Source organism: Aquarana catesbeiana, linkage group LG02 (genome assembly GCF_042186555.1).
Source record: "Aquarana catesbeiana isolate 2022-GZ linkage group LG02, ASM4218655v1, whole genome shotgun sequence".
Taxonomy (NCBI): domain Eukaryota; kingdom Metazoa; phylum Chordata; class Amphibia; order Anura; family Ranidae; genus Aquarana; species Aquarana catesbeiana.
The window spans coordinates 706,956,389-706,979,665 of record NC_133325.1 but is presented as its reverse complement, the minus strand read 5'-3'; the positions used below and the strand labels follow the sequence as shown (position 1 = coordinate 706,979,665).

General features: G+C 45.3%; 1 protein-coding gene across 2 annotated transcripts in view; it reads left to right on the top strand.

The window, feature by feature from the left end:
• The first annotated feature begins 5,051 nt into the window (after positions 1 to 5,051).
• The window catches only part of TBC1D23 (TBC1 domain family member 23), a 121,231-nt gene continuing 103,005 nt past the window's right edge, over positions 5,052 to 23,277 (top strand). For both annotated transcript variants that reach the window (XM_073616961.1, XM_073616960.1), the window contains exon 1: positions 5,052 to 5,204. In XM_073616961.1, coding sequence (XP_073473062.1) covers positions 5,113 to 5,204 — 92 coding nt within the window. In that variant the 5' untranslated portion in view covers positions 5,052 to 5,112. The remainder of the gene's footprint in view (positions 5,205 to 23,277) is intronic.

The following is a 23,277-nucleotide window of genomic DNA, read 5'->3' as shown; positions in this document are numbered from 1 at the left end:
CCCAGACTACGGGGCACCCCTGGGGGCCACCGACAGCCTCCACAGCACTATATCTCCATATTCCACCGAATGCCCCTGCTGGCATGGTTCATGCCTATTTATGAGGTAAGCTCTGCCCCCTGCCAGCCCACTACTGGGAATTGGCCAAAGCCTCATACATTTTCCAGACAGCTCCTCCTAACCTCCTGCCCACTAGCTCTAGAACATTCTCCAATGTCCCAGAAACAGGGGGAGGCACCAGAGGAGCCGCCATGATGAGTCATCCAGCCCTGACTCACTGAACCCTGACCCAGATTCAACAGCTCAGGCTTAGCCCTGATTTAACTAAATTTACCTACACTAACAAATCCTACTCTACTTCTATTACACACTAGAGGGTGCTAAAATACACACAAACTGATGAGACAAGAAGTGAAGGGAAATCTCCCCAATGGGATACAGATGACAAAACAAGTATTACTAACCCATGGAAGTGCGCTTGAAGACCTGAAAATGACTCCTGTGGGGGCATAAAACTTTATAATATTAACCCGTTACTGCAGCATGTATATTACAGATCGCCTGGCACCCCGACTGGGTGCCCTCCGTCACACGGTGCCTCCGGCCCTCCAAACCCTTCCAACAGACCGATTACCAGCCTTTTACCCCAAGCATCTTATGCAGACAAGATGTTGAGGTAAAACCAAAGGAATAACTGTTTATTGAAACCCAGACACATGCTTTATACTCCCAGGAGGACAATCCCCTCTTGGGGATATTAGCCTAGATAAGATAAGACGTATAACCAGTAAAAACATGACAATGCAACCTTTAAACATTAATCTAATTAACAGCTAGGCACCTAGACAAGTCTTATCAGTATGACTAGTAGTCACAGGAATTCCCCACCCTGCCTCCCTTTGTGCTGGAAAACATGTCCACAATAAGTCTTGATTAGCCAGGACGTGCCCATCAGGATGCCAAGAAACAGTTCCACAGCCCTGGATAAATAAAGCCTAGCTCCCAACTGTCCCTGATTTAAAGGGATTATCCCTGATTTGGAACAAAGTCCCTCTGTCCCTCTTTCCTCCTCATTTGTCCCTCATTTTGGTCTCATCTACAGTGTATATAGTTGTATATAAAATGCACTATTTATCTTTTAAAACTTTTTCTACAGTGCTAAACATTTCATCCAGTTTCTAAATTGCTGCATTTGTAAATGTCAAAAGCCAATATAAAAGAATAGCAGTGGTAAAAAAAAAAAGCACTTGTGGGTTTAACTATTCATTTTTTTGTATAATTCTCCTTTAAGGTGGCGTGGCAAGGGGTGTGTCCTATGCCTACATACTTTTGCTAATAGGAGTCCCTCTTTGCCATCTCAAAAAGTTGGGAGATATGCATTATGTACATTACACCACTCATTTCTAAATGTCCCACCCCACATCCAGCTTGGATCTAGGTTACCAAGTGGCACATCTTCGGCAGAAAAAGTATAAAAAGTTAAAGTGACTGGTAAAGGTAGTTTGTTTTTTTTTTAAATAACAAAAATGTCTATACTTACCTGCTAGTGGCCGTGAACCTCCTCTTTTTGTGTCCCCCGCTGGTGCTCCTGGCCCTTCCCCCCTGTCCAGTGCCCCCATGGGAAGCCTCTTCCCATGGAGGCACTCGTGCATGCTTGGACCAGCCCACGCTGCTGTGTCCATTGATACAGACAGCAGGACTCGGCCCCGCTCCCTTGTCACTGCCTTTGATTGACAGCACTGGGAGCCAATGGCTCCCGATGACCCAGCAAAGCCAGTGAGACCTGGAAGTGAGGAGAGAGAAGAGCTGTAGAAGTGCACGGTGCTGGATCAAATGAGGGCTCAGGTAAGTAAAAGGGGGGTGAGGGGGGATTCTGAAACCTAAACATTTTTCACCTTAATACAAGGAATGCATTAGGCCTCTTTCACACGGCCGTTCCGTATGTCCATTTTCCATCCATCCGTTGATGGATGAAAAACAGACATACATGTATCTATGAGATGATCATCCACTGACATCCATCTCCGCTAAGCTCCATTTTTTATGACAGAAGAAAACCCTATTTTTTCATCCGTAAAAAAAAGGAACGGACGAAAAATGGATGTTAGTGGATGATCTGTTTACATCCGATCTGCTGACATCTGTTTTTAAACCCCTTTTTTTTTCCTCATGTAAACACACTGTATATAGCTGGTTGCTAAGGAGGGGGCCGGGAAGCCGGCCGCCGTGTCCTTAACAACCGATGAGTCACAGCTGTCAGAGGGGTCCCCTGCTGACAGCTGAATGTAAAAAAATTGCCAGCAAAAAAAAAAAAATCACAAAAAAAATGGTGTGGGCCCCCCCCCCAGGTCCATAACAGGCCCTTATCCAAGCATGCAGCCCAGCAGGTCAGGAAAGGGAGGGGACGAGCGAGCACCCCCCCCCTCCTGAACCATACCAGGCCGCATTCCCTCAACATGAGGGGGGTGGGTGCTTTGGGGCAGGGGGGCTCTGCTCCCCCCCACCCCAGAGCACCTTGCCCTCATGTTGATGGGGACAAGTGCCTCTTCCCGACAACCCTGGCCAGTGGTTGTCGGAGTCTGGGGGTGAGGTGCTTATCAGAATCTGGGGTCTCCCAGATCCCAGGCCCCCCCCCCCTATGTGAATGGGTATCGGGTACATACTACCTCTATCTATTCACCAAAAAGGCAGTGAAATGTAAAAAAAAAATACAAGAGGCGTTTTTGAAGAGGCGGTTTTTGAAGAGGCGTTTTTTTATTAATATCTCTGTCTTCTCCCAGTGCCGTCCTCTCCGCTACTGTCTCTTCCCGCCACCATCTCTTCCTGCTGCTGCCTTTTCCAGCCGCCACCTCCTGCCGTCTCTCTCGGTGCCTTCAACTCCCGACGCTGTCTTCTCCTCCCGCCCCCGTCTTCTTCCTAGCCGCCAGTTACCTGCTAAAAAAATTAAAAAGCAGCTGTTCCTCTGTTGCCATCTTCCTTCGCTGTGTTGTTGATAGCTGTCTGGCATCTGTTATATAGCCACGCCACCCAGAGAGCCTGTCCTTGTGACAGGGCCTGGTGTGGACCTGGGGAGGGACCCCACGCTGTTTTTTTCACGTTTTTTTTTACATTCAGCTGTCAGCGGGATGACAGCTGATGACTCATCGGTTGTTAAGGACGTGGCGACCGGCTTCCTGGTCCCCTACTTAGCAACCAGCTGTATATAGTGTTTGAAGTTCAGTTCGGTCACTTTTTTGGGGGGGGAAAACGGATGTAAAAATTGACAATCGTGTCTGTTTTTGATCCGTTTTTTTACAAAAAAATCGTGACTGAACTGAACAAAAAAACAAAACGTCCGTGTGAAACCAGCCTTAAGGCAAAAAATGTTTAGGCTTTACAACCACTTTAATAATATAAAGTTGGTAGCAGCCGGGGAAAGATTGGCAAATGCTGCATTATGCAGCTCTCAAGGACCAGCTGGGACAAGATATGAATTATACCCAAGTAGAGTTCCACATTCCCAGCAGCATGTGCACGGTCTGTCGGACACAATGTTCCCGTAGACGCATAACTGTTCTGGGGACTTCCTGTCTGCATAATCCCGGTAGACACTCCCGGTTAGTCAAAGGGTTTCTGGACCTAGCTCTTTTCCATGCTCTGACTGGGAGGAGCAGACAAAATCCCCGACCCCCTCCATGAGCCATAATCAATGGGTAGAAGGCTAGCCCATAGTGCCCTCCAAAAACACCTGTCTCAGATGGGTCTGTCACAATGTACAATATATAATAGATGCAACCCGGGACCTTCATGGGATAGAGTTTGAGTAAGCACAATGTAACTGTGTGAAACGCGTCAACCTCTGTATCGGATACTGTTCCTGTGGCGTGTGTCATGCATTTTATTGGGATGATGCAATAAATGGACTTTCGGTATTTCAGTGTGCAGCCATTTCTTTTCATATAAATACCGCACGGCTGGCGAGCCGAGGTGTGCACCCATGAGCGGAGTCCCACCTATTCAATTCATTCACCTGGATCTACTCACCTGGAGCGGCATCTTTCTTGTCCTCATGGGATAGGGTGTTGCCAGCAGCAAAGGAATCTTTGTACAAGTAACAACCAATCAGAGATCACTTGCTTGCTCTATGAAGAGCGATCTGCATTCTGATCGCTCCTCAGACAGCATTTGTCCGATGATGAGGAGGTGTTGTATCGCCTCCCCACATCCTGTTGTAACCCCTTAAATGCATTACTGACGTGCCGCAGCACATTGTGCACAGTCGCAGGGCAGTTGCAGCACGGCCCCATTCACTTGAATAGGTCCCACTTGGCGGGCACTACCCTAGCAATACAGGGGGTACAATTCCTGCTGCTGCTGTGACTGTAAGTGCAAACAAGCTCTTGGCCCCCATTTACACTCAGTGTGACCGTAGGCAAGCAATTTGAAAACTTTCTTTTTCTTTGCATTTGTAGGTCGGACTTGTACAGAAGCAGAATTGCATGTTTTTTTGCCCATAGACTTTAAAAAGGGGGGCCTCTAAAAAGCACATTCTTCAAGCATTTCTCAGGCTTGCATTTTAAAATCCATAGCGCCAAAAACGTGCGATTCTGCCCAAAAGAAACGCATGTACTTTTTTGAGCTTTGTGTGACAGATGACACAGTGCTTGGGTGTGAAATGGTCCAGTAAATATAATGGGATTCTTTATCATGAGCGTTGTCACCCTTTGGGAGCAAAACATTGAGCTGTGAATTGGGCTTATTCCTGATCCCAATCTGTCATTGTTTAAAGCAGAATTCTGAATAGATTTAAAGTAGGCATAACTTTTTTGTATCCATTTTGGGTAGAATAGGGGAGAGTTATAAGCTCTGTCAGTTTTTCTTTATTCTGTATTTGTAAGAAATAAGTGATAGAATGTCTTCAGCTGCAGATCTTCATTCATTTCAAGCACTTGGCATCATTTACGTCATTAGACTGGCACTCAGATGTCTGGCCAACAGGGAAGATGACCGCTGTGTGCACTAGAGGGCGCTGTAGTAATAGAAAAGACGCACAGCCTTCCTAGCACAGCATGTGTCAGGCCCGGCTTCCGTCTTCGCTTTACGGCTGAGTGACGTGGAACGTCAACAGAGAAGATGGCTGAGGCGGATGAAGCTTCTCCCTTGTCTTCTCCGTCTCCGCCGCTTTCCTCCCCGGGAGCCGGAGAGGAGGAGGATGCGGACTCCTGGTAAGACGGGCTGCTAGGAAATTGTGGTGCGGGACACTTCACTACAACATACGGGGCGGGGAGAGGGACTGGAGACCCGGATACACTGAGGAGAGAGAGGGGGGACACTGAGGTGGAACAGGGGCCAGTGAGGGGGCCAGTGGGGTGCGGGGAGGGAAGAGTGACTACAACAAAGGGGAAGGGGTACATCAGAGGAAGAATGGGGGCCAGTGAGGAAGAAGAGGGGGCAACTGAGAGGAATTAGAGGAGGCAACTTAGGAAGTGGGGGGGGGGGGGTCAGGTAGAAGAGGACGGGGGCAACCAAAGAAGATCCAGGGGCAATCGAGTAAGAACAGGAGGGCAGTGAAAAAGGAGAGGGAAAACTTAGGGAGGAGAGGACCCAACCAAAGAATAACAGGGGGCCAGTGAGAGAGAAGAGGAGGCAACCAAGGAAGGACAGGGGGCCAGTGAGGGAGGAGAGGAGGCAACCAAGGAAGAGCAGGGGGCCAGTGAGGGAGGAGAGGAGGCAACCAAGGAAGAGCAGGGGGCCAGTGAGGGAGGAGAGGAGGCAACCAAGGAAGGACAGGGGGCCAGTGAGAGAGAAGAGGAGGCAACCAAGGAAAGACAGGGGGCCAGTAAGGGAGGAGAGGGGGCAATCAAGTAAGAACAGGGGGCCAGTGAAAAAGGAGAGGGGGCAACTGAGGAAGAAGAGGAGGCAACTTAGGAAGTACGGGGGGACAGGTAGAGGAGGACGGGGGCAGCCAAAGAAGATCCAGGGGCAATCGAGTAAGAACAGGAGGACAGCGAAAAAGGAGAGGGGGCAACTTTGGGAGGAGGGGATGCAACCAAAGAATAACAAGGGGCCAGTGAGAGAGAAGAGGAAGCAACCAAGGAAGAGCAGGGGGCCAGTGAGGGAGGCAAGGAGGTGTTCTGTTGAGACGTGCCCCCATTGAATAGTGCCCGCGCATGCGCAGCACAGAGCCGCACTTCAGCTGATTTGCCAATCAGCTGAAGTGATGTGACGTGACCAGGGCGCAAGCGCACATCGTAGGAGGCATCTCTTGATGGGAGATGCGATTTCACGGGCACAATTGAAACCTATACAAGCAGCAGGGGGAGACCGCAGTTCTCACATTGTACCTCGCTGTTGCGGAGCAGCTTTACAGTGTGCTGATGGTCCGGTTTTGTCTGTGTTGCAGGGCGGGTTTGCTGTGTTGAACGGCCAGTTTTGCCTGTGTGAAAGGGCGGCTTGCAACACAGGCAAAACCAGCTCTTCAACACAGCCACTAGCTGCCCTCCAGCAGCAGGGATTCACAATCTGAGAACTACAGTTTCCCCCGCTGTTTGTATAGGTTTACATTGTGCCTGTGAAATGGTATCTCCCATCGAGAGATACCTCCTACGATGTGCGCATGCGCCCTGGTTACATCAGCCCAGCTGACCGGCAAATCAGCTGTTGTGCTGTTGCGTACGGCGCATGCGCAGTACATACCGGGCACTATTCAATGGGGGGCACTTCTTGACAGAACAGAGGCAACCAAGGAAGAACAGGGGGCCAGTGAGGGAGGACAGGAGGCAACCAAAGAAGAACCAGGGGCAATCGAGTAAGAACAGGAGGGCAGTGAAAAAGGAGAGGGGGCAACTTAGGAAGAACAGGGGTCCAGTTAGGGAGGAGAGGAGGCAACCAAGTAAGAACAGGGGGCTAGTGAGGGAGGAGAGGAGGCAACCAAAGAAGAACATGGGCCAGTGAGGGAGGAGAGGAGGCAACCAAAGAACATGGGCCAGTGAGGGCGGAGAGGAGGCAACCAAAGAACATGGGCCAGTGAGGGCGGAGAGGAGGCAACCAAAGAACATGGGCCAGTGAGGGCGGAGAGGAGGCAACCAAAGAACATGGGCCAGTGAGGGCGGAGAGGAGGCAACCAAAGAACATGGGCCAGTGAGGGCGGAGAGGAGGCAACCAAAGAAGAACATGGGCCAGTGAGGGCGGAGAGGAGGCAACCAAGGAAGAACATGGGGCCAGTGGAAAAAGAGAGGGGACAACTGGGGAAGAACAGTGGGCAACCGAGGAAGGAGAGTGGGCAACTTAAGGACAAGGGGACCAGTGAGGAAGGAGAGGGATCACTGAGGCAAGGTTCACACCTAGCTTTTGTGAGTGAATGCACGTTTTTTGAGCTACAAGCATAGGACAGCCTATTAATTTCAATGGGCAGCCCTACATATGACAAATGTGCAGAAGTAGCTCATGTAACATGTTGGGATTTAAGCCCTGCATGTTTTTTGACGCATGGAAAAATGTGTGTCTGCTTGCCATGTTGGGGTGTCACTAACAATGAATGGCACCACAAGTGCCATGCGCTTTTTTTTTTTTTTTTGCGTGTTTTAGAATGGCTTGCAAAAACTGCACTTTTGCATGTGTCAATAGGACCTGAGGAAGTACAGGGGACCACTGAGGATGTAATTGGGGGGGCGGCAACCACAGTGACAGGACTGGGGCTGACCCCGAGCTTGCACAGGACACTGATTAGAGGGGGGGCACACTTGATATGGAACAAATGATAGGAAATTATAAATATTATTAGGTGTGTGTGTTGGGGGTGGGAAGTGATGCTATGAAGCCGTTGGGGACACCGAGGAAGATGGAAGCAGAGGTAGAGACTGGAGCGTGTCCATAACACTGAGGAAAAGATGGGGGCAGTGGGAGACACTGGGGAAGAGGCAAGTGCAGGTGGCAATCCCCAGAGAGAGACAGCAGTGAGGGGTGATACTGAGAATGAGATGGCACTGACAGCTAAGACCCCAAGGAAGAGATGGGAGTGAGGATAACACTGGGGAAGAGATGGGAGTAGGGGTTACATTGTGGGGAGAGGTTAAGGCAGGGGTGTGAAACTCCATTTCATTGAGGGCTGCATTAGCAGTATGGTTACCCTAAAAGGGCTGGTTGTATCTGGGGTGCGATACGTAAAAAGTGCTGGGTTCAAGAGTACGTTACGTATAGAGAACAGAGTTCAGGAGTGCACTGTGTACAGAGTGCAGAGCTCAGGAGTACGCCATGCATTGAGTGCAGGGTTAAGGAGTGCGTTACATACAAATTTCAGGGGTGTGCTGTGTACAGAGTGCAGGGATTAGGGGTGCGCTATGCACAGTGTGCAACATCAATCCCCCTCCCCAAAACTTCCTTGCATCTCTCTCCTTCCTTGCCTGGCTCTAGTACCTCCCCTTTTTGTAGGCGGCTTTGAAGGGAGCGGAAGCGGAGGGTGAAGGTTGGAGGTAGCAGGATGGAGTTCCTCCACATTCTGGCTGCAAATCTGAGAGCAAGGGCCACATGACAAGGCCTGGAGGGTCGCATTTGGCCCGCGGCCAAAACGTGGACGTGGACTTTAAACCTCCTATAATTTACAGCAAAGAAAGGTGCCATCTTAGCCTCATGGTGCTGCATATGTGATCAATTATGACATCAGCTTATTGATTTCTTGACAGTTTGGTTGTGAGAACAAGTCGTTGTGATAGTTTTCATTCCTTGAATGTAACTTTTAAGAATCTGTTAAAACGTTGGGTTTGTTTCTGCTTTAAGAGTGAGATGGGAACTGATTTGCGATGATACCAAAGAAGAAAGTGAATTAGTGGGTGACACCAAGGAAGATGCAGGAGCAGTGGGTCACAAGGCCGATGAAGAGATGGCAGCAGTAGGTGACAGAGAGGAAGAAACAGTTGCAAGTGGTGACTCCGAGGGGGAGATTTTAGTATAGGTAACATCCAGCTGCATGCTGTGAACCACGCATGGTCTCTCCATTGGCTGGCAGACTATGCTGTAACATAATACTGCTGAGGGGAAGGATTATACCATGTGGTAAATGGCACAGACAGAGATGCTAGTCTGAAGTGAGTAGGGATGGAAGGCACATAAGTTACATAAATATGAGGCAGAGTGTGATCCTAGAAAAGATCATTGAAGGAAGAGAGAGGCTAGTTTAAGGTAGAAAAAAAAAATCGTAGATTAGCAGGGCGGTAAGAGTGTAGACATTGGTAATTCACAGGACACTGAAGGTTGTGAGTAATGATGCCAATGTGAAGAATTGAGCGAAGTGTAAGATATTCATGTAGGGCATTGCCTTGTCAAGGTAGAGAACTATGGAACCATGTTGTACACTGAAAATGATAAATATCAAGGCCGTGTGATTCAGTGAAGTTAATGATGAAGAGCAGGTCCATTGGGATGTTGTGGAGAAGCAATAGAGAGCAAGGCCAGTGTAATGCAGTGACCATTATAGATAGTAAGGCTGGCGTGATGCAGTGAAGGTGGTGGGTAGAGAGGCGGGAACAGGGAAGGTGATGGGTAGAAAGGTGAGTGTAGTGAAGGTGATGGGTAGAGAGGCGGGACAGTGAAGGTGATGGGTAGAGAGGCTGCTGCAGGTCAGGGAAGGTGATGGGTAGAGAGGCGGGTGCAGGGAAGGTGATGGGTAGAGAGGCGGGTGCAGGGAAGGTGATGGGTAGAGAGGCGGGTGCAGGGAAGGTGATGGGTAGAGAGGCGGGTGCAGGGAAGGTGATAAACTAGAGACTTGCTTGCTGATGTATGAAAATGATGTAAAGAGAGATGTAAATTGGGAAAGCATAAGATACAATGCTTTGGTGAGAGATATTGTTTTTTTGTAAGTGTAGTTTTAGTTCCTCTGTGCAATAAAAACACTGAAAATTCTTTTCTGTCACGCGTGCAGTCAGGTCTTACATGGTGGAATTCCATTGGTGCCACTGTTAACCTGTTTTGAAAATTCATGTTCTGAGACTGTCATCCTATTATTTCCTTTGCTAACTATTGTCACCAGAGCAGGAGTCTTGTTTGTTCCAGGTCAGTGACTCAAAAGTAACTAGTAAAGGAAGGACAAAGTTGGCAATCACTATAAATGAAACCTGTACTGAACAAAGAGCATTACTAACTGCTGTCTAAGTTTGCTAGTTTCTTGGCTGCGTCTACCTCAAATACATTGAATCATTGAGCTGGTACAAGTACATAGATCAAGGAAGTTGGCGCTCCTAATCTGTGTGCTTTCTCCGGTTAAGTGACTAAAGTAGTAGTGCATGTAAACCCCAACAATAAACTCTTATTTTGTAAGAGAATATCTGTTTTAATATTTGCGAAACAATAACTGTTGATCCTGACAACTCTTGTGAGCAAATATCTTCCTGTGCTGCACTTTTTTCAGTTACAATGCCTCCATCAATCTCAGCAGGATACAGAAAACCCCATCCCAATCGTCTTTTTTTAGAGGCGGCGGTATTCTGTAGTTGTTGCTGCTTCTCCATTGATAAAGTACAATGAGTGAGTGTTGCCAGATTCTGAGTGCACCAGTTTTAGTAAACCCCCCCCCCCCCACTGTATTCCAACAGGGGGGCTACCCAGCCCACCCCCCAAGAAGTCACAGATCAGCTGGTATTGCAGCATGACCGTTCGATAGAAGCTGGTTGCTTTAGTCAGCAGTGGGAGCATCCATATCTATATGTATGTTGGGTTCCTACCAGCTCAGATACAGAAGAGCATGCAGTTTCTGTGTTTGGGAAATGACTGCGTGTGTTGTCAGTGCTCTCCCAGCCAGCAGGGTCTTATGCGAAAAGCAATAAAAGTGAGTAGATGCCACATGTTGAATGCTGCTGGCAACATTTTGCCTATGCAGTGCAACAGATGTATAGTTTTATGTGCATTTCATTTTCCGACTATGTACTTGTCAGTGTTTTAGAAAAGGGCATGCATAAGAAGATACATCACGTGCTGCTTTTGTACAGAGCTCACATGACTAGTGGTTTGTGTAGACTCAAATGATCATATTGTGTACAATTGTGTGTATGTCACTGATAACTGCAGTTTATTCATAGATAATTTCCCACGCTCCTTTCACACTGTCGGACTGTTCAGGTCCGCCTGTCAGTTTTGACGGCGGACCTGAACGGGCGATCCATGCTAGTCTATGGAACGACGGATGTCAGCGGTGACATGTCCGCTGACATCTGAGCCGGTCCGCTAAAAGCAGACGGATGCCCTTACGTGCGCATCTTTCTCTGGCGGATCGGGTGAGATCTGATGAAAACGGACATGCTGTTCGTTTTCGTCCAATCTCTCTATAGGAAGCAGCGGCGCTCGACAGTCCCCTCCCCGCTCAGTGGGCAGAGAGGGACCTGTCATCCGCCGGCTCAGCTCACCGGAGAGATCTCCTGCTGAACTGGCGGACAGAGGCGGACTCTGAGGCAGCGAATCCGCCTCGTGAGAATGATAAAAGGAATTTATGATATGACAGTAATGTCTGTCCTGGTACCTAGCTACTTAAAGAATGTTGCTCATGTATACATATGGTATTTTATGTGTGTGTGTGTTTATTTTTATTCACACTCTACTTTCAATTTTACCTTTTTTTTTTTTTGTTTTTTTTTGTTTTTTTTTTCTGGAAAAAAAAAAATTGTCTGACATCAAAAAAATCCTTTTGAAACGTTGCTTTGTTCTCTGGCTTTTATTGGCTGACAACATTAATTACAGCACTACTGCCAAGTGTGGATTCAGTGTAGAGTTGTTTAGTCAGCATTCCTGGGAGCATTTGAATTGTATCCAGACACTGTGAGTGTTACCAGATTGTCAGGGAGGTGTGAGGAAAGTCGTGCCATTCAGGGCAGGGTTAGCCACCTCACCTAGTTACAGGTCAAAGGTTCTTCACAATCATTGCTAAGATGTTCACTGGAAAGATTCTTTTAACACAAGTGGGGTGTATCTTTTGCAGCCAAGAAGCTGCCATCTTAGCCTCGGTTTTTCAGTTGCTATGGGGCTGAACATGGGATAATTATGACACCAGCCATTTTATGGTTTGACAGTTCAATTAAAGTAGAACTTTTTTTATTTTTTTTTCATTTTGGATAGAGTAAGGAAGGGTTATAACCCCTGTTAGATTTTTGTTTCGCCATCTGTGTCTCATTACAGAGATTTCTCCTCACTTCCTGTCCCATAGTCAAACAGGAAGTTAGAGGCAATCCCTGCTAATTAAGGCAATTCATTTGGAAACCCCTGGCATGCCAGAACTATTGTCCCCACTGGAAGATTTCCCCTCTGTTACAGTTCTGGGGACAACTCAAAATTTGGGATTTTCTTTTGCTTTCAATGATAATGGTAAACGGAACAAATAAAGAGTGCAAATCGTCTTAACGTATTTCATATTTCTGACGGGTTTCTCTTTAACCACTTACAGACCGCCCGCCGCAGTTTTACGGTGGCTGTTTGAAGGAGGATATCCTTGTTATGGCAGCAGCTAGCTTCCATAACTCTGGTATCTTCTTATTCAGCGGGCAGTCCACTACAAGATAAAAATGGTCTCTGCGGCGGATTCGCCGCAAAATCACTTTTTACGGTGGCGGGAGAGGGCCTCCCCCCCCCTCCTGCCGCATCCGGTGCCTTCCGACACTTACCGGAGCCATCGGCAGCGGTGGAGGCGATCGCTTCTTATCTCCTGTTAGGTATGGAGACGAGTGAGGGGAAGATGGCGCCCACCCGTCTCCATAACAATGCAGGGCAGAAGCAACGTCAAAACGTCACTTCCGCCCACAGCTCTTAAAGGGCCATTTTTTTAAATGACAAAAAAAAAACACGAAACAAACAAATTTATTGTATTTTAGTGTAAATATGAGATATGAGGTCTTTTTGACCCGAGATCTGATATTTAAGAGGTCCTGTCATGCTTTTTTTTCTATTACAAGGGATGTTTACATTCCCTGTAATAGGAATAAAAGTGACAATTTTTTTAAGGAGAAAAAAAAAAAAACAGTGCAAAAATAGAAAATAAAAGGTAAAATAAGCAAAAAAAAAAAAAAAAAATTTTTTTTGAACGCGTCCCGACAAGCTTGCGTGCAGAAGTGAACACATACATGAGTAGCCCCCCGCATATGAAAACTGTGTTCAAACCACACATGTGAGTTATCGCCGCAATCGGCAGAGCGAGAGCAATAATTATAGCCACAGACCTCCTCTGTAACTCAAAACATGCAACCTGTAGATTTTTTTTTTTAAATGTCACCTATGGAGATTTACAACGGTAAAAGTTTGACGCCATTCCACAAGTGGGCGCAATTTTGAAGCGTGACATGTTGGGTATCAATTTACTTAAATGTGAAAAAGTATATCAGCGCACATATGACACACAAAAATAACTAAAGCAGCTGAACACCAGGGTCAAACGATCAAATCCCTCCAGATAAATAAATAGAAAGGTGCAGCGCTAAATCAATAAAATGACCATAAAGAAATGTATAATAGCTAAATCACAAAGGAAGCACAGGAAATGTCCAATAATAAAATGTCCAAATATGCAGAAATGAATCCACCAGGAATGTGATGATCACAGCAAACAAATGTGACTGATACTGGAACCCTTCACCATAAACCGAATGGCCTCTCACCTGGTCCCAAAGATAAATCAGGCAATCTTATAAGGTCAGCAGATAGCAAAGATCTTAAAAGCAGGGGACTCCTCCGGATGACCAGGTGGCAGGTTGATATCGTTACCATGAAATCACAAAAGGTGCAGACATAGTGCTCTCCGTATGTAACAGTTTATTATAAAATGAATAAAATCAAACTTACATAACAAGCACTTCTCAAGTGCCAGGAAACGAACATGGGAACACAGCAGAGTGTGTACGAGCGGTGGAGCATGCGCAGTTGTCGCGGATGACGTCACGACGTCACAGAACGTGACGTCGTGACGTCATCCGCGACAACTGCGCATGCTCCACCGCTCGTACACACTCTGCTGTGTTCCCATGTTCGTTTCCTGGCACTTGAGAAGTGCTTGTTATGTAAGTTTGATTTTATTCATTTTATAATAAACTGTTACATACGGAGAGCACTATGTCTGCACCTTTTGTGATTTCATGGTAACGATATCAACCTGCCACCTGGTCATCCGGAGGAGTCCCCTGCTTTTAAGATCTTTGCTATCTGCTGACCTTATAAGATTGCCTGATTTATCTTTGGGACCAGGTGAGTGGCCATTCGGTTTATGGTGAAGGGTTCCAGTATCAGTCACATTTGTTTGCTGTGATCATCACATTCCTGGTGGATTCATTTCTGCATATTTGGACATTTTATTATTGGACATTTCCTGTGCTTCCTTTGTGATTTAGCTATTATACATTTCTCTATGGTCATTTTATTGATTTAGCGCTGCACCTTTCTATCAATTTACTTGGCATAACATTATCTTTCACAATATAAAAAAAAAAATTGGGCTAACTTTACTGTCGTCCTTATTTTTTTTTTTAATTAAAAAATGTGTATTTTTTTTTTCCAAAAAAGTGCGCTTGTAAGACTGCTGCGCAAATACGGTGTGACAGAAAGTATTGCAACAACCGCCATTTTATTCTCTAGGGTGTTTAAAAAAAATTATAATGTTTGGGGGGTTCTAAGTAATTTTCTAGCAAAAAAAAAAAAAAAACTGTTTTTAACTTGTAAACAACAAATCTCAGAGGGTTTTGCACAGAGCAGCCAGATCCTCCTTTTTATGGGGTCCCTCAGCGGCGCTTCTGGTTCCTCCTCTTCTTCAGTGCCCTCATGGAGAGATGCATTTTCCTGGTTTCTCCATATTGTATGCTAAAATGTACTTTCATTTGTTCTATGCAGCAATTGCATGCATAATTTAGAAGTGTTTCTCTATCCCTTTAGGCAGTTCATTTTTGATAAATCTTCTCCATCTTGGGCTAAGGGACTAATTCAGAGAACAGGTGTGTTCCTGTCAATGAATTGTTCATCACACGCACCCTACAGCTATATTCTATACTTGTATTGTGCTAGATCCTTTTAACAAATGAAACATGAGACATGACGATTATTAGGAAATTATGCAAAACGTTTTTTTTTTTTTTTTTCTTTAACGGAAGCCTTGTTAGTGGCTGAAGGAAAAAACCTCCAGTCATATTTTTGTTGGTCACATCCTTTAACCCCCACTGCTAAGGGAAGGAATATGTATTGCATGTTTAACAGGAACAGAAGACAACACTAAAAAAGTTACATATATGCAATATGAATAGCTCTTAATAGAATGAATAGAATGCATTAAGGTGAAAAAATGATTACCTTTACAACCCCTTTAACATCAGTGACAGCTTGAAGTCTTTTGTGGTATTTGTGGATGAAGCTCCTTATCTTCTCAGATGGTAAAGCTGCCCATTCCTCTTGGCAAAAAGCCTCCAGTTCCTGTAAATTCTTGGGCTGTCTTGCATGAACTGCACATTTGAGATCTCCCCAGAATGGCTCAATGATATTGAGGTCAAATGTTCCTCCAGTATTTTTTGATAACATACTACATTCATCTTGCCAACAATTTTGACCAAATTTCCTGTGCCTTTTGTAGCTTACACATCCCCCAAAACATCAGCGATCCACCTCCGTGTTTTACAGTAGGAATGCTGTACCTTTCATCATAGGCCTTGTTGACTCCTCTCCAAATGTAGCGTTTATGGTTGTGGCCAAAAAGCTCAAATTTGGTCTCATCACTCCAAGTGACTTTGTGCCAGAAGGTTGAGCCTTGTCTCTGTGCTGTTTGGCGTATTGTAAGCGGGATACATGTGGCATTTGCGTAGTAATAGCTTTCTTCTGGTGACTCTACCATGCAGCCCATCTTTCTTCAAGTGCCTCCTTGTTGTGCATCTTGAAACAGCCACACCATGTTTTCAGAGAGTTCTGTATTTCACCTGAATTGATTTGTGGGTTTTTGTTTGCATCCCAAACAATTTTCCTGGCAGTTGTGGCTGAAATCCTAATTGGTCTACCTGACCGTGGGTTTGGTTTCAACAGAACCCCTCATTTTCCACTTCTTGATTACAGTTTGAACACTGCTGATTGGCATTCTCAATTCCTTGGATATCTTTTTATATCCCTTTCCTGTTTTATACAGTTCAACTACCTTTTCCCGCAGATCCTTTGACAATTCTTTTACTTTCCCCGTGACTCAGAATTGTCAGTGCAGCACTGGGTGAAAGATGCAAGGGTCTGTCAGGAGTCCAGAAACTCATTGCCCTTTTTAGGCTGGGTTTGCACTGATACTACACGACAGTCATACCACTGTCATCCTACTTTGCTCTGCGACATCGGTCCCGTGACATAAATTCCTTTTTACTGCTGCTGTAATCGCCACGTCGGATGTCACAAGTGGGATGATTAGCACAAGGATCCTACTTTGATCCAACTTCAATGATATTCAATGGGCTGAAGTAGGACCAAAGTAGTGCAGGGAGCATTTTCAAAGTCGGACCGATTTGTGTTGGACCAGTTAAGACGGCTCTCATAGGGAGTCATTGATTTACACATGTCATGAGCTCCCAATGTCAGAGCATATGTTGTACCTGTGTGAACCCAGACACACACACACTATAAGCAAACGGATTACAGGTAAGGATGGTTACCTTTTTAATAGCCATTCAAACCCCTTTATGCCAACTTGTGTGCATGTTATCAGGCCAAAATCACCAGGGTATGTAAACTTTTGATCAGGGTCTACAAAAAATCTAGATGAGCCTTGCGAGCCACATACGGATTAATGCCTTATCAAATAATGAAATAAAATCCAAGTGAAAAATAGCTGCAAACACTAATCACGTTCCATAACCGTGCGACTGATATTAAAGAAATACAAATGTGTCTGCGCTAGAATTCAAATATCAAATAAGTGATTACAGTGAGTGTTAAATAGGCAAAGTAATACAAAAAAAAAAAAAATTAAAAAATGCACTTAAGCTGATCAATAACAAATCAGAAATATCTCTAGGTGATTCAACCTTATAATACTAAAAGTGCAAAGTGCAATCTAAAATCCACAATATAAGTGCCAAATCAGGAGTGAAATAACAGTAATCTTCATAAAAGTCCTTATAGTACAAAGGTGCACATCCAAAGAAATATAAATATAAAGTGCTCAAAAATAGTGTCCATAATAGTGAAGCTCATCCATCTTGTTCCTCCAAAAGTGTACCATAAAGCATGCCTTAGTGTCTTTCCGTGATCCCCCAAAAGCATATGCGCTCACCTTACAGTGTGTGACACAGTAATTAAACTCTGTCAAACACGCTTTGGAGCAACTCCTGTGCTCAAAGGAATCAACTTTGTAGACCTCCAATGCTCCCAGTCATGATATTATATGCAAGAAAAAAGGAAACTCCATAGCGCAATATTGTAAGATAATGAAGGATCTTTTATTGTGAACAGAAACTCTCCCCTCATAGGGGTACTCGCATGCAGTGGGTGCGTAGGTGCACCATCCCATATAAGCATAGACAGAAACAGGCCGTCCGTAAGGTATAGCGTGCGGTGTATGCCACAATCTCTCTCTCTCTCTCTCTCTCTCTCTCTCTCTCTCTCTCTCTCTCTCTCTCTCTCTCTCTCTCTCTCTCTCTCTCTCTCTCTCTCTCTCTCTCTCTCTCTCTCTCTCTCTCTCTCTCTCTCTCTCTCTCTCTCTCTCCTGACAGCTCCGTCCAGGCCCCTCCCCTACGCGTGTTCGGCACCGGGATCACGTGCCTTTATCCCCCTGATGAAGGCACGTGATCCCGGTGCCGAACACGCGTAGGGGAGGGGCCTGGACGGAGCTGTCAGCAGAGAGAGATTGTGGCATACACCGCACGCTATACCTTACGGACGGCCTGTTTCTGTCTATGCTTATATGGGATGGTGCACCTACGCACCCACTGCATGTGAGTACCCCTATGAGGGGAGAGTTTCTGTTCACAATAAAATTATTATGGACACTATTTTTGAGCACTTTATATTTATATTTCTTTGGATGTGCACCTTTGTACTATAAGGACTTTTATGAAGATTACTGTTATTTCACTCCTGATTTGGCACTTATATTGTGGATTTTAGATTGCACTTCGCACTTTTAGTATTATAAGGTTGAATCACCTAGAGATATTTCTGATTTGTTATTGATCAGCTTAAGTGCATTTCTTTTTTATTTATTTATTTTTTGTATTACTTTGCCTATTTAACACTCACTGTAATCGCTTATTTGATATTTGAATTCTAGCGCAGACACATTTGTATTTCTTTTGATCAGGGTCATTTGGCTAGTTTCTGTTGTGATTATGATTTAAAAATAGTAAACATAGTTGATTGATAATAAATGCCTTCAGCCAAACACTAGCCATGAGTGAAAGGAAAGTTTTTGTGTTATCATTGACATTCTCTGAAAAATGGCCAAGAAATCATAAATTCTGCCAGGGTATGTAAACTTATGAGCACGTGGGGGGGGCACGAGGGAATCGTTTTTTGAGCATTCGTTTTTTGGTGGGGTGGAGTGGGGGGTGGGGGATTGTGATTTAAAGATTAAGGCCCTGTTCATACTTGAGCATTTTGTAGCTTGAAGCTTAAACGCTCAACAAGCAAAAACCTATTGTTTTCAATAGCCTTTGTTCACATCTGAACTGTCTGTCACTTGTAGCCAAATGCTACAAGTGACAGAATGTTGCTCAAAAAGCTACTTTTCAGGCAGAATTGAGTGTTTTTTTTCCGCCATTTTTTAACCTATATTATAACTGATCTCCTCCCCCTAGTGATTTCTATTGGCTAAAACAAAAAGGCCTGAAGCTTGAATACACATGTAAATGCCTGCAATACTCTTCTAAAAAAGCCTGTATACGCTTGCTAAAATTAGCTTATTTAAAAATTCCTGCAAATGACTCTGCTCAGGTGCGAATGCAGCCTAACTCCACTTTTGTGCGGGAAAAAATATTGGAAAAAGAGAATCGCATATACAATTGGGACACAAGCCATATTGCAATATACTGTTATTAAAAATCGTTTCCTTCTCAATAGGCAGGGCTGTAATTTCCTATAAAATTCAATGCAATATGGCTGCCTAGAGGCCTTCCGCACATAGTTGGCATACGGAACACCTCCAGAAATTTCTGCTTGTGTGATTAGCTCACTGAATTTCTAAGATGTCTACACTAAAATAGTCAGATGTTGGGCATCCTCTGCAACAAAAATTTCAGTTTTGTTAAGGCGCACCCAAAATGTTAATCGCTTCTAAAGGAATGCAGACCTTCCAACTCTCCTCTTTCAACAAGTTTCACTTTAAGTATTGCTGAATCCCATTGTAGCTTGCTACCAACTTGTTTAAGGCAGCATACCCAGTAAAATCTTGGTTAAACCTCCCCAAACTGGGGCTAACGGTTGCTTTAAAGACCTAAAAGCCGCTTTAAGGCAGCTGAAAGCTTCCCTAACTCTTTGTAAGAGCATGCTGTACACTGTTTATACAATCTGAAACTCACTGTACAAGGCCTGAGAGTAGTAATTTTGTGGTGTATTTTCAAATGCTGCTATAAAGAAAAAAAATGTCCACCGTAACCTATAGAAAGGAAATAACAATAATTGATTTCTTACACTGCAAACATGATGCCTTTTTGTGAACGGGGATGTGGCCTAGTAATGTCTTTTCTTTAATATTTGGTTCTAAAAAGTATCTCTTACTTGCTAGCACAAGAGGTATGTGCTGATACTTTAAAGTGATTGTAAAGTATCTGTTTAAAAAAACAAAAATGTTTTATACTTACCTGCTCCTATGCAGTTGGTTTTGCACAGAGCAGTCGGAATCCTCCTCTTCTCGGTACCTCTTTGCTGCTCCTGGCCCCTCCCTCCTGTCAAGTGCCCCTACAGCAAGCAGCCTGCTATGGGGGCACCCAAGCCGAACTGCAGCTCCGTGTGTACATTCACATGCGGAGCTGCCGTTCGGCCCCGCCCCCTCCTGATTGGATGAATGCCTTTGACAGCCGCAGGAGCCAATGGTGCCGCTGCTGTGTCTTAGCCAATCAGGAGGGAGCGTCTCAGATAGCCGAGGGATTTGTGGACATCGCTGGACAGAGAGGGCGCTCAGGTGGGTATTAGGGGGTACTGTGGCGGCTGCTACACACACAGTTTTTTTCATCTTAATGCATAGAATGCATTGAGATTAAAAAAAACCTTCTGCCTTTACAACTCCTTTAATTCACATTTAAAGATCCAGTGGCTGCACAGGCCTCAACAATCAGTGACAGGTGTTTTATTTCAAATATGAATGAAATCACGAATGTGCTCAGAATGTTGTTCAGGCCTCATTCACACAGGGCGTACAATACCTTATGCCAAGGCCATGTTTTCCCACAGAGGGATGCACGGGTTTTTTTTTTTTTTTTTTTTTTTTTTTTTTTTAAGTCCGTGGTGTGTGAGCACACTCCCAAAAACTCCACCTGGTGCCAAAAAAAAAGTGCACACACCTAAAGAGTGATACACAAAACGTGCAACACATAGCCCTCTGTAATCGAAGGACCTTGCCCTGATCCCCTGGGGCATTAGGCTTCAGACAGGAACTGGGGTACTTACACTTGGTCCATCTGGCCGAAACCAGATGGACCCCATTCTTTGGAGGGTCTGCCGAAACAGACCCACCCATGTACTAGGTGGGGCTCCCCCGAAGGGAGACCCCATGAGAGAGGGCAAACTAAGCCAGAAGGCCATGTCCACCCCCTCCCATGACTTTCAGGGCAGGCCCGAGCATCTACACCCTACCAGTCACACATGCACAAACAAAAAAAGACAAAAAGGTAACAAACAAAAGGCTGTAAATAAAAGAAGTGGGGGAAGGAAGTAGAGAGGGGAAATGAAAGTGACCATTGTGCAATACAATAGCCGCTACTTCGGCCATGAATAAAAAATTCCTCTGGTACAAGCCGAAAGGCCCAGCCCAAGAGGCAGGTGTGAAAATAAAGTGTGTGGTAGTGCAGTGATCTTGGTGCCGCAACGCAAAGTAACCCTCACAGTGAAGTTACGGCATCCCCTGGACTGCCACTCCAGGGGCACATGCACCACAGGCTTCTTTTCACATATATACACCTATGCCAGCGCACAAGACCAATGATAATGCAATACACAATGCAAATAAAAATACAGCAAGCTAGGGATAAAGATAAAACTGCAATTGATGAAGATTTTAAATGTCTATGACAATTAGTCAATCTGGTTCAGATTAACCGGAATGTCTCTGTGTAAAAACCAGCGCTGAGGGCAAGCTTTCCAGGTGAGCGAAGTCAGCTCTATAGATGAACATGGGAAAAAAAACAAAAGAAAAGCGCCTCTGAGTGCAGGTATTAATTATAAAAGCATATATTCCACACTTACAGGGAAGTAAGAGAAGAACAACTCCGAAAGGGGACGACTCCTGGATCAGTCTAAGCGTCCATGGCGTGGATCGGCAATGGAGTAACCCCGTAGGGGTAACTGCGATCCTCCGTGAGGAGAAACAACCAGCTAAACTGGAGGGAAGTCCTGTGATCTGACAAGCTGCTCACTGGCGTATGACGTCACCGGAGTGGAAAGGAACACAATGCATTTCAGAGCATGCGCGAAGCTCACACTGGGCATGCGTGCTACTTTTTCAAGTGTAAAGAACGGGCTTCTTTACGGCCCCGCCTTCAACCAACCAGTGCAGCCCCCATCCCTGCCAGATAGTGAGCCCTTCTAGGTTTTCTCGGGGATGCACAGGTGTTCCATGTAACCCCATGCAGGAAGTCTCACAGGGTGAATTCGGGGAAACGGACCCACACGCACCTACAGATGTTATATTGGAACACAGGGATTGTGTCTGTTCAGCCGCTATGTCCCAATAGACTTCAGTGGGACTTCTTGCGCAGAACACCTGTGCATCTCTATGCGGGAGAACACTGCCCTGCACTGGCGTACGATATTGTACATCCTATGTGAACAAGGCCTTGCACAATATGAGATACAATTGCCATGAATGATGCTGCTTTTGTATGCTATTTCTCATTAAACTTCAGGTCTGGCTCACTTGCTTGGACATCTGGTTTTTGCACATGAGTAGTATAATATCTCTGTCAACGCATTGAAGGATTTCATTCCTTGGATGACATAGGCTGAATCTGCATTTACAGATAGCAGTAATGTTATGTGTTCAGATAAAACCGGTCTTGCTAGTTGAGCTCTGACCCTTGTGCTGAGCTTACTAATTCCATCCTGTTTTCTTTTTGGAAAAGCATGTTCACATTTTATATTTTTGTTGTATGTCATGTCGCCTTCTCTGCAACGGCATACATGCATTAAGGGAAGTTTTGTCCTGAAGTTCAGGATGGCGTGTGAAAGTGGCGCTTGTGCACAAATTATACATAAGCTGGTCATACACTAGTAGTTTCGTTCACACATTTTCAGTGCTTGGGAAGAGACTCCCTATTATTAAAGCTAAAGCAAAGCTCCTGTACACTAGAAGACTTTTTTGGGATTGGTGCAAAACCAAGTGGATGTCTAGCACTTTACCCATACTGAAGAACAACATCTACGCTTCTATATCCCACACATTACCTCCCCACAAGGGGATAAATAACACAAGTTGGCAATTAGTGTGTCAGAAACCATGAATCAGACTGAGACAGAAGTACAGTTAAATCACACTTGTTCAGGAATCGGAAAGGATAGTCAGACAAGTCAAAACGTCAGGGAGCCAGAGATGAGCGTAGTAGAACAGCAAGCAGGATCTGGAACCAGAAGGAATGTCAGCCAAGCAAGTCTTTAACAGGAACACAGGATAGCGTCTCTAGAGATGTGACTGTGGCGAAAGCAGAGTTCATCTGGATTGGACGGCTTAAGTAGGAAGGACTGACGAGCAGGATATCATCAACAGGTGAGTCACTGTGGAGAGATAGGAGCTGGCAATTAGCCGACAGCTGAGCAGCCAGCTTTGAGAAGGAAGGGCCGAGTCCAGCCCTGACAGAGTGCTTCAGGCAGTTCTATGCAGGCTTATACAATCTAACCTCTAAAATAAACCCAGCCTCCAGCAGAGAGCAGCACCAGGCAATCGATTCATATATTGCTAACTCAGGGCTTCCTAAATTGGCCCCACAAACAAGGGAAGCTCTAGATGCCCCATTGACTGACAGCAAAGTCCTATCGGTTTTCAAAACTATAGAACTGGAAAAGCACCAGGCCCCAACAGGTTCACTTTTTTTTTTATTACCGTCACTCTTTCTTGTACACACTCATACCATATTCCTCTATGGTTATAACTCTCTTCCCCACTGATTCTCTCCA